At 40.5% G+C, this 12,459-nt stretch overlaps 1 protein-coding gene across 7 annotated transcripts in view; it reads left to right on the top strand.

Annotated features, from left to right (window-relative positions):
* FBLN2 (fibulin 2) overlaps positions 1-12,459 on the top strand; it is a 105,970-nt gene that overhangs the window by 60,054 nt on the left and 33,457 nt on the right. For all 7 annotated transcript variants that reach the window (XM_083796410.1, XM_083796411.1, XM_083796412.1 and 4 more), the window contains one exon: positions 9,440-9,551. In XM_083796410.1, the coding sequence (XP_083652536.1) occupies positions 9,440-9,551 (112 nt within the window). The remainder of the gene's footprint in view (positions 1-9,439; positions 9,552-12,459) is intronic.

Genomic DNA, 12,459 nt, shown 5'->3' with positions numbered 1-12,459 from the left:
AACTAACGCCAGAGGGAATATAAGGTTGCTATTCATTCACACTTAGAACAAATTCTGCCAAACAATCCTGGCTGAGGTTATGTTGATGTATGTCTCTATTGTACAGTGCATAGTAAAATGAGAACATTCAGTTTGTTTTATCCAGTTTTTCATTGTGCCTTTGGGCAGACACAACACTTTATATTTTGCCAAGCGAGCCAGCATAAGGAATTTATGAAAAAAAGAATAATGTAGGAAACAGAGCGTTTTCAGGTTGAAATGGAAAGCAGATGCCTCCCAAGGAGTGAAGGCAATATAACAGGAACATGGGTGGATAGTGGGATGGATTTCTAAAGAGACACAGGTGACTTCAGAGGAAATAGAAGAGAGCAGAAAAGCAATTTGCTGTATGAAGTTTAAAATGAAGGCAGGTTGCTGCAAGTGTGATGGACTTCACTTACGTTACTGTGGTGATGGCACGGCAAATTGACTCCAGTATCAATGGAAGAGTATAATGGAAAAGAGCATAGAAAGATTAGGTACTGGACTGAAGCCATGAGATGTGTGTTGAACTCTGGGCTCAGCCTATATTTCTCCTGCAATCTGCTTTATTCGTTACTTCCAATAAAGGAACCTAAAAGTCTAATGAGCGCAGGTGGGTTAAACCTCTTCCCCAGCAATGAGCTAACTGAGGATTTGATCATGGAAACACTCAAGCACAACTTTCATTTCAGTAAGATTTAGGGTCAAATATGCTCTTGAACACTGAGCCACTTTGAGGAGCCTGCAGTAACCTGCATAGAATAAACCGTGCACTAATTTATCTGGGAACAGGTCCTGAGGAAAGCTTAACCAGTCCTCATGACGTAAGTGATAGTTCAGTTTCAAGTGAAAGCAGCTGGTTTCGGGGCTGTGTTGTCACTCTCCCTTACCTCCCTCCCCTGATTTTGCCAAGATAAATGTTCTTGTCCACTTTACCTTTAGTCATTAAAACGTCTTCCTAGCTGTCTCAGATAAATCAAGAACAGGTTACACTGCACAACCAAATAGTGAAATTCAATGAGGGAATTTAATAAAGACTCTCAAACTATTGATAAGAAATGACAACCTATTAAGGGGTAAAGCTACAGTACATTTTTATTATTATTATTTATTAAAGCTTTGAATGAGGAAGAGATTGGGCAGATAAAATACCACTGGAAAAAGGTATTTTTCACTATTTGAAGAACTACTTCAAGTTAATCGTTATCTGAAGTTCTTCTTCGCTCTTTGCCATAATGTATGGTTTTGTGTTCTCAGACAGCTATTTGATAAGGAAATGCAATACCTTATTTCTACAGTGCAAGCAAATAATTCTTGTGAAATGTATGTGCTAGGTCTACAGACGGTCTATAGATAGGCAGGGCGGTCACCAGTGGGGTCCCTCAAGGCTCCATTTTAGGGCCGGTACTTTTCAATATTTTTATAAACGATCTGGATGTAGGAATAGAAGGTATTTTGAGCAAGTTTGCTGATGACACCAAACTTGGAGGAGTTGTGGACTCGAATGAGGGTGGAAAGGCCTTGCAGAGGGATCTGGATAGGTTGGAGAGCTGGGCGATCACCAACCGCATGAAGTTCAATAAGAGCAAGTGCCGGGTCCTGCACCTGGGACGGGGAAACCCTGGCTGCACGTACAGACTGGGCGATGAGACGCTAGAGAGCAGCCTAGAAGAGAGGGATCTGGGGGTCGTGGTAGACAGCAAGTTGAATATGAGCCAGCAGTGTGCCCTGGCGGCCAGGAGGGCCAACCGTGTCCTGGGGTGCATCAAGCACGGCATCGCTAGTAGGTCAAGGGAGGTGATTGTCCCACTCTACTCTGCGCTGGTGCGGCCTCACCTTGAGTACTGTGTGCAGTTCTGGGCACCACAGTATAAAAAGGACATGAAACTGTTGGAGAGTGTACAGAGGAGGGCTACGAAGATGGTGAAAGGCCTGGAGGGGAAGACGTACGAGGAACGGCTGAGGTCACTGGGCCTGTTCAGCCTGGAGAAGAGGAGGCTGAGGGGAGACCTCATCACAGTCTACAACTTCCTCGTAAGGGGGTGTCGAGAGGCAGGAGACCTTTTCTCCATTAACACTAGTGACAGGACCCGCGGGAACGGGGTTAAGCTGAGGCAGGGGAAATTTAGGCTTGACATCAGGAGGGGGTTCTTCACAGAGAGGGTGGTTGCACACTGGAACAGGCTCCCCAGGGAAGTGGTCACTGCACCGAGCCTGTCTGAATTTAAGAAGAGATTGGACTGTGCACTTAGTCACATGGTCTGAACTTTTGGGTAGACCTGTGCGGTATCAAGAGTTGGACTTGATGATCCTTAAGGGTCCCTTCCAACTCAGGATATTCTATGATTCTATGATATCATTTCCTTTAAAAGAGAAGGTATATATATATAACTATAAAATTCTAAAAATCTTGCCTTTTTTTTTTTTTTTTTAAATAAGGGAGCAGGAAACAAGTCATGAGCATTGGCTAGACAGGAAAAGCAGCGCTCTGCTTTGATCCCTTCCTTGACCGTGTGTGCTCATGGAAGGGTGATGGAAACTGTTCCTGTTCTGCTCTGGTAGCGTTTCTGTTCTTTCTCCACTCTTTTCTGGTGGGTGAAGATGATTGCATCAAGGTAGGCCAATCTGTCCAACCAGATGAGTTATTATTCCAAATAATAGCTTTCTTTTAGGATGTGAAAAAATGCTAGCTTACTCCAGCAACTCAGGAGTCAGTCTTCATGCTTTGCTACTTGGGAACTCATTATCTGCCACGAGTGTCAGTGGGAAGACTCATTAACTGCTCTCAGAGGCTGGTTCATTAGCCTGGTGTGTTGCAGGCTGGTGTACAGGTGATGCTGAGCCATGACACTGCTCCACCAGGCTCTGGGGGGTGGCTGATTTATATCCTCCCAGAACTTGGGCAGTTTCTGAAGATGCTTTTTCAAAATAACATTACAGCTTGAGAGTCACGTCTCTCAGCTTATTGTGTGGATGAGCAATGAGATCCTTCAAAATGGTGACACATTTTAATGGAGTGCCTTATTTCTAGAAGGCTCTGCATCAGAATTAATCTTAGTGAACAAACTGTTTTCCTTACAAGATCCTGTGTTGTTTTGTTTCTGTTGTTGTTTATGGTAGTTTTTTTGTTGTTTTTGTTTTCTTTCCCCTCAAAAGAGTAAGTACTATAATTGTAGGGAACATAATTTTCCTCTGGTATAGCAACTGAATAATGTGCTTCATCATAAGAACACAAGCTCAGCTCAGTTATGGGAGGTATGAACATTTCCTCTTTCACATGTTGAGTGCCTGAGTGACAATCCAGCAATTAACAGCATAAATTAAAGCCAGCAGTGGAGAAACAGTGCTGCCTCAGGTCAGGGCTCAGCACATTACTCTGCCTCTGAAATGCTGCTCATCCCACTGATTTGTGCTTCATCTGGAACATGGTACAGTGGTTTTCCCTGGCTAATAGGTAATTTTATTTGTGAGTGATGTTAGTATTGAAATTTATCTGTGTCTTGGATCAAATGGATATACTGAAGCCCTTTGCAGTATGTCTGCCTGTGCCTCTCTGTAGATGAAAATGCCTATCTAAGACTCTTTAATGTGTTATGGCTCACATAGTTATTTTTAGTAGGAAGGGAAATCATTGTTTATTTCAACTAAATGAAATCTTGATATTATCCAAGTTAATAGCCAAGATTTAACCCATCACTTGCTGCTCTTGAGTGGAAAGGTTGGATGAATTAGTTAGTGTGACTGGTCACTGCTCACATCATGGGATGAAATGCTGAAGCCCTGAGGTTCATCTGTGTTCTGGGTAGACAAAAAAAACAAAACAAACAAACAAAAAACAACAAAAAAAAACATTTTGAAGAGGAAAATGGTGGATAAGAATGTTCTAATAGCTTAACCAGTTAGTATTTGCATTACCTCAAAGAATGGATATTTGCACGACAGGATTTAGTCCATTGGTGCAAGTGTTCTGCAAAATTAAAGTGAGAACGGAAGTAAGTAATGAAATCAGAGATGTTAAACGGCATTAATGTTCTGAGTGGCAATTTAGGCGCAACTTAAATCAGTGAAACTTTAATTTTATGTCAAAAAAATCTGGACAAAAAAAAAAAAGACCTGAAATATTCTGTCCCTCCTTGACCAGTCATACAGCTGGCTGATGTTTTACCATTCTTGAAACGCACTGGGGAATGAAAAGATGGCAGGCAGGGTCCTTCGAAAATCTGTTTTGTCTACTTTACTGTTCTTACAAGCTTATTGTTCGTTGTGTGGGATAAAAATAATCTAGGAACCTTTAACTTTGTTTTCCTCTGTGTAATGTTTGAGGTTCAGTGAAACTTCCTAAAAACCACACGCTTGCCGGATTTTTCTAGGGGAAAGATGAACGTCCTGGGTTGCAGCACATAAATTCTGTGTGTATATGGATGTGTGACCCCAAGTCAATAGGAGGCCTTCCCACTGCTAATCAGGCTTGGACCATGCCCTGGGACAGCATGACATTTTCAGGCATGGTGAAGGATGAGTTAAAATTCTCTGGAGGGAGAAATGTTTCTCTAAATATTTGCATTAAATTTGAAACGTCACTAAAAAACAATACACAAAGTTTTGAGATTAGGCCAAAATGTGCTTTAGTTCATATCTTCAGAGTGATGTAGAATGATAATTGTAGGAGATAAGTTAGTAAATTGAAAACAAGTGAGGAGACATGATGCCATGTTATAGTACAGTCTGAAATAAATTACTTTTTTCTTCCAGAGAAGAAATTCATAAACAGTAATTTATCTGTTAATAGGTGTCTTTTTAAATGGCTCTATGAAGTATTAAAGATGCACACAGTATAGCAAATATTCAGGATTATGGTCTTCTCAAATGAAATGATTTTGCTTTCCATGAGAGATGCAAATCTACTTCTAAATCTGCTAATAGTGTGAAAGCCTCAAATGAACAAAGCTCTATTTGAATGCTTAAGTATTTCAAAGTCTGTTATACATGTAGCTTATAGTTTCCAACCAGCGTGGAAGCTATGTGTTCTTCAGTCTTGGGCATGTATCTAGTTGTATATATTTGTTCTTGCTAATGTCTAATCAAAATCTCATAAATCCATGCTAATGACTGCAAGACCTGTTATGAATTATTCAGTTTTTCTAATTCCTGATTGAGATAAAATGTAATAGTTTGTTCATTTTATTATAACTGCATTCTAGATTTAATTATTCATAAGATCGTAACAAAAGACAGTGTATTTTGTAAATATGACTGCTTAATAGTATGGCACTTCAGTAAAGCAATCTGATATTGAATCTTTAGTGAGGAACGAGTAGCTCATTTTTATTTGAACTATAAATCATGTAGATTACTGCAATATAGATTTGTAAATTCTGCCGTATTCTTGTGTTTTAAAACTAGTAATACCAGAGCTATGGATGTGTTTCAGCACTAGGTAAAATGAATGGAGTTTCCACCAGGGACTGAATTAAAACTCTGTTGAAAAACTCTTTTATAGCAATATTTTGCAATTATCTGGTACCAGCTGTATTTTCTGCCTAGTTTAACTGCAGATATCATTCCTCTCATGTCATAAAGCAACTCTTACACATAATACAGCCTTAAAGACTGAAGTATATTTCCAGCATGTTAATATGGTGCATAAAAGGAAACCATTGCACGGACTGAAGTCCGTTTGCAGTTTGTTAAGGTGCTGTGTGCTCCTGCGTGGGGGCCTGAGTGTGGCGATGTGGGAGGTTAGAAATGGCTCCAGGCATCAAAACCCCTCCCCAGCGGTGCTCCACTGGGTGAGGGTGCCATGAGGATGGCATCGGGACTATGTTGGGTTGTTTCTCCCCTAAGCCTTCAGAAAAACAAAGGCAACTTTACAGAAATGTGAAGTGCAGCCTCTTTTTCCCCTCAGGGCTGAGGGCTGAAATGAAGCTGTCTGTAGCGGGACCCAGTCAGCAGGCTGTACTGTGCATGGGATATTTCTGAGGCGTTCGCTCACCATAACACCTCTCAGAAGTGTTGGAAGCAAAGCTCTGCATTTCTGCCGACAACAGGGCACGAGGCCCTCGCCTCCACAAGCAGCTCAGGCTCAGCCCCGAGCTTGAAGTGGGGCTGTCCTCCCCATCCTTGGTACCATGGCTTAGTCGTGTGGCGAGACCATCCCCGAGCTGCGTTTCTTCAGGCAGCCGGAGTGCTTGATGCTGCTCGGCCCCGTCACGCTCAGGTCTGTTAAGGCACAGCCATACCGTGTGTGAAATGAGCCCTACAGGGGTCAAAGCACACCGAAGGAAAGGAAATTTGGTCGTTTTCCTCCCATGAGATCTCAGTAATGCAATGTGTATTCTTTCTTTCTCCCGCTCTTTTTTCCTCCTGTTAAATATTGTTTCTTAAGGTGTGGTTTTCTCATGAGCAGACGTGTCATGATAGCGAACACTGTATTTTGAATGTGCATTTAGTTTTCTTATTTGCTTTTCTAAAGCAAGTCATGCTGGTGAGGAGAATATACAGTTTCCAAAACGTAGTATTATCTCCTAAATTAACTGCAGCAAGTACAAAGGAATAGTCTTCCATTGAGGAGGTTTGTATTATTTGCAGAAGTGCCAATTATTTTTTTTAACATTGGAGATAGTACTACATTTCATTTAAACTTCTTAATCTTGCTATCTAATGACTACTTAGCTCTACGAGATTATATATAAAGTTCTGCTATTGTTTGAAACAGAATAACTGCTGTAAGTATGTGACAGTAGAAATGTTCTGGTAATGTAGGCTGTTTCTGTTCCTTGCGAATTGTGCACCATGGATACCCAGATGTTTTGAATTGTAGTCATTTCGGCAAATGTCTCACTTAACCATAAGTGTTAGAGTTTTGAAAACAAAACAACAGAAAAATTCGATGAATTTACAGCATATACCAAATGCAGACGAAAGAATTCTGCTTTTTCAAGAAATCTGGCGTATTGGAGGGGCTGCCATTTAACACTGTTGTCAACGTGCTGGAGGAGAGGGCCCTCATTTAAAGTGAATGGCTGCAGAGGTGTTCCTATGGTCTGGTAGAGACTGTTTTTCCACATCTTTAGTTTTGTTGCTGAGTTAATTGGAGGGCAGTGCATCTTCAGCAGTGCCATCCTGCGGCAGTGGCATTTTTCCTAAAACTCTTGTAGAGAAGAGGTCTTCCCCTCCCACTGTAGGCAGGACTGATTTGGGAGGGATTTACCTAAAAACTGGCTGAGGGACAACCTTGCAAGTACATGGAAGGATGACCTTGAAAATAGTCAGAGTGGGTTGCTGGATGTTGGTCAGGGAGTGCTCAGATGTGGAGCTACTCAAGGTCCATTGCACCTACACATCTACATCTCAGCCTTAGGTTAAGCTTTGGGGTGCTTTTATCTGGTTTTCTCATAATGGTAACAACAAACCATGCCAGAGACAGGCCTGGAAGGATTAATAAAATGCACAAAATGTTCCTTATCTCCATATAAATGAATTTAAAAGGAAGTGGAGCACTTCAAATGGAAGAGAGCAGGCACTGCTCCAACTCCTCACTGCTGTGCCACTGCCTTTGAGTCTGAAACGTCTTTATTATGTGTACTGACATGTATAGCACTACTGCAAAATCACAGCCCCGAAGCATTTATAACCTACCTTCTGTCCCTCTAAAAAGCAACACTTCATCGTATTTGTACCCTGTTAGCTGGTGAGGGGGAGGCAGCCTGCTTTGTGCAACGAAGCCCAGCGGCTGCATGCGCGGTAGGTGGAGAAATCTTGCTGGCGACACGGTGCCGTCCTTGCCAGCTGCTGCCGTAGGGAAGGCTCCTTGCACTTCAGCATCAGTTCAGTTGGCTTATGTTAGTGTTTGGTTGGTGTTTGCACCCCAGTAGCGTGGCAGATGTCCCATCGCAAGTTAAACTTCTGTAAAGACTCCAAAAGATACTGTTTCTGACCAGTCTGATGTGGCTTGGCTCAGTTCTATACAGTAGGTATCGGGTGTACTGCAAACCCACTAGTTTGTCCTCTTTCACTGCAACCTGAACATTTACATCTGAAATGGATAGCCACAGGGAAAAACGTACAAAACAGTGTAGCACTTTACATGCCCATCTCTTTTACTCCATCTTAGTGCCTACATGTGTATGTGAGTGTGTTAGCAGAATCAGGCCTATGTCCCTCAAGCCCTTTCTCTGATGGTTTAAACCAGATGAAGCCTCAAATTCAGCCCTAGGACACTCTAGGTGTATGTTCTCTAGGTAAGTCCTAGGAGTGAAATTTCTTAATCTAATTTATGGAAACAATTTCTTAACACTACATGTACCAAACCTACTAAAAATACACTTGCTAAGTACTAAGAACTTTAAGGGACTGTGACAAGGAATGCATTTCCATTTGTTGTCACTTGTATGTGGATCTCCATAATTGTAACTAAGTATAAGAGAGCTGCTGAGGCTTGTGTATGCTATATACCTACTTGTGCATGCTCCGTGTGCTGTATTTCATTTATTGTGAACTATGAGCTAATGATAATGAAGGTCTTGCCACAACAGTCTAGTGACTTAGTAAATTAACCTGCATTGACTGGCCAAACATAATTTTTCAGTTTATTTTTTTTTTTCAGAGGTGTCAAAGACAAGGTTGTTTTCAAACCAGTTATACCTTTTTTTCTATTTAAAACTCTAACTTATTTCTGCAATGCCTCACTAAAAGACATTACCAGGTGGTCATGTAAGTCAAGGTACTGCAGGTATCAATGCTGCCTCTGTCTGTCATTTGTTTTATTTCTGTAACCTGGAGCTGAGAACTGGTGGTTCTACATGTCTGTCACTAGTAGAATGAGCTTACAAAGTATGATACATAAGTAAGTACAAAGCATACTACTAAAATATCGCTTGTAGTAGTATAGAAGTTATTCTGGCATGTTAAGAATTATGTCATTGTACTGACGCTTTGCTAAATTATTTTTCTGTGCTAAATTGTTCTTCTGCAGTTAGAAAATTTACACCATTGTAAAACTGAGAGATTAAAATCCTGCCCTGTGAATTTAAATGTAAATAGTGTTTAAGATGCACTTCCATGTAAATTGTATTCAATTTTTTCTGTTTTAAATAACCTGGATTTTGACCTTCTAAGGACATAGCTGAGTACAGTCTGATATGAGCTTGGATACTTGAAGATTGATTAAGGTGAAATTCTATTGATTCTAACGGAATCAGTGAACCAAGGGCCACTTGCTGAGAACCCTCTCCTTTTCCTTCCCCCAGCAATATCGTATCATTCTTTGATGTTGGAAAGTTAAATTATTTTGCATGTAACGAAATAAAATATATAAAAATCCGGAACTATCATTATTTTAAATATCTTTTCAATTAAGAAAACAAAGTCACACATGAGAGATTCCACACAAAATATTTGCTGTGTATGTTTTATACAGGTTCTACAAGGGAATTGATTGAGAGCTGCTGTGGAGCTGGACAGCAGTGGGCTATCGATAACGGGGAGTGCACAGAAATTCCTGTAAGTGGAGTGGATGGTGATATTTGCAGGTACGTAAATCAAAACCAAGCATCTAGCATTAATGTAGAGGGCAGTCCTTTAGAATGTATCAGATTATTGTTCTATTTGTGGAATGTCCAGGAGACTGGGAACTCTTTCATTTTTCTGTGTACATTATTGGTACACTGGCAATATGCCATGACAAAATAGGAAGAAAGATTTCCCCCTCCCTTGCCTCAAAATCCAATCTAAGCAAAAGCCTTTTAAGGTTTCTTCTTCCTCTCTCACATGAGCAGAACATGAATTTTTGTTTCCCAGTTTTATGCGCATCTGTGGAGTTGCAGATAAATAGAAGGGCAGAGTAGCTAAATGTGTTTGCATTCCATTTGGCAAGTGCTAAATGCAGTGATTATCTGTATCATTAAATGATGTGTTTATTGTCCTATGTGAATGGCTGCTGGTTCTGATGTCTGTGTTCAGCTGGAGGGTACCATACGCCTTGATAATGCTGCTAGTATCAGTAGCATCTGGTCTGAGTGAGGATGCCAGGTTTGAACTCATCAAGAAAAGGAGGATGGGTGCAAAGTGACATGGAAAATGTATCGCTCTAGCTGCAATTCATCCCATCTCTCTGTCCTCCCGCCTAGTCTGATACAGGCCTTAGGGAGGGCTGTTGGCAAAGTTATCCAAGACTCCAAAGATGCAACAGAAGCAGAGTGATCCCAAAGCTTTCAGCATTAAAGAAGCTTGGCATATATCAGCTTTGTCCAAGTTTGTATCGTTGCACCTTTGCGAAGTTACTGGGTGGTTAAGATCCCCCCACCGAGAACTGGCTTGACATTACTGACCCATACCAACTGTCCATGAAATAAAGACAGATTAAAAAATTCCAGCCGTACCTTAAGTAGGTGCAAATCCAATACATTAATGAGTTGCACCTGCACATCTGAGGCTGGGTTTAGATGAAAAATTCAGATCCTAAATGTTCCAGTCCCTGTGAATCTCCTTGGGATTTAACAGAATATGAGATTTGGAGTTCACTTGTTTTACTTTCAAAATTTCAGTTGTGTCCCCGATTTAAAGATTTAAGAAACACCTGTAAATATTCTGCATAAAGCTACATTTATTGTTGAGAAGTATTTGAAAAAACTTGGAAGGATGAAGAAAAACTTACTGCTCTCATTAGGAGATGTGCCAGTGTGCAGAGCTGGTCACCATGCACATACCTGTGTGCTGACTGTGCCATTTCGTGAGCCAGAATGCTCACAAGTACTGCAAGCTCCTGAGAATCTGCTGCTAATTTGACTCAGGATCTGAAGATTTTAAAAAGCAGAAGATAGATACTAATTGCATGAATTAGTCACTGTTCTGCCAGGATAGCTGACTGTCAATACCTGGGCTTTATAGGTGACCTCAGTGCCCTGAAGGATCAATTTTTCTGCTGAGGCAAAGGATTGAAGCTCCCACTGTTTGTAGGGGCTGTAGGTTTTTTATAGAGGCTGCAGATTAAGGGATCTGTTGTTGCCTGGTGCCATTTTTGAGTCTTCAAGTGGCAAAAACTTAAATGTTAAAGCTAATTTTTGAGGTAGTTTGATGTCTCTGGCCATTTTCTATTTATGTGCTGAATTGGCCTATCTCGGTAAAACACTAACTGCAAGATGGGAAATGTATTAATTGGAAAGATCAAGGTCTGGGTGAGCCTATAGAGTTATACAGGCTGGGGTTAGCATAGAGCTTGGAAGCAGGCAGGCAGTGGTGACCGATGTGTAAAATGTGATGTCCCACTCTGAGCAGAGGAATGTAATTTCTTGCTCAGCCATGGACATACAAGAAATGATGGTCTTTTGATCCGCAGAAGGGTTTTATGCAAAACCCCATCACACAGTGGTATGAATTTTCTGATCTTTCCCATTTCCCTAGAACTCTTAAAATGCCATGCAGTAAAACAAATGTTTCTTATCTGAAGTCCTCTTTTTAGATGTGATTTGTCTGTTTCCATGGACGGTACAGACACATCGGTACTGTTGAACAGCTGGAAGAAATTACCTCGGAATGACTTCTACACCAGAGAAGATTGCTGTAACTGGGACTACCAGAAAGAGCTCATCTGTAGCAACTAGATGAATGAACTTAAAATAAAGCAAGTTACAGGAAATCCTTAGATAGTCAATTGATAGCCAGATGTAAAAATATTCCCAGAGCGTGCATCACTGGCTGTTTCAAAGACAGGATGTTAGGCTGGGTGAAATGTCATCGGATTCAGTTTAGTTGTTTTTATCTCTTGAAATGTGTTTTATCAGAGCAATGTTTATCTGTGTGGCACTTACATCAGCTGTACAAGTATGAATCCTGCTTTTTGCTGAGCCTCTTCATCCCAGTTAGAGACTCATACCAGTTTAGTAAATTGACATCACTGCTCTGCTCTTAACTCGTGAACACTTTCCTAATGTAGAAATATTCTGCATCTTCTCTGAACAACTTGTTTGTATGGCCTGCGGTCAGTAGGTTTGTGAAGAAATGCTGTTTTCAATTCATTTACAGTAATACAGTAGCTAAAACCTGAGTTGTGCTGATACAATTCAAAAAAATACTAAAATAAAAAATGGCCAGTGATACTCCAAATAATACTGTTTCTGTTATGCATTTCATACTGGAATGGAATTTCTCATGGATAAGTGTCACATTTCAGAACAATGTGAATGTATAGAGATTTCAGTTTTTTAATAACTTTGCACATATAAAAACACTTCCTAGCAGCATTTTCCCATTTCTAGAAATGATAATCACTTTCAGTTTTAATTTTTTTATTTTTTTTACGAAAGTTTCCATGTCTTATGTAATCAACAATAGTTAAGTTACTGGTTCTTGAATATATTTGGGTAACAACCATTCATAGCTCAAAAAAATATGTATTTCTCTAGCTGGCAATTCATACTGGATTAGAAAGGTAACTTTCTT

The sequence above is a fragment of the Anser anser genome, assembly GCF_964211835.1.
Source record: "Anser anser genome assembly, chromosome: 12".
In the NCBI taxonomy this organism is placed as follows: Eukaryota; Metazoa; Chordata; class Aves; order Anseriformes; family Anatidae; genus Anser; species Anser anser.
This window is presented reverse-complemented; position numbering and strand designations above follow the sequence as displayed.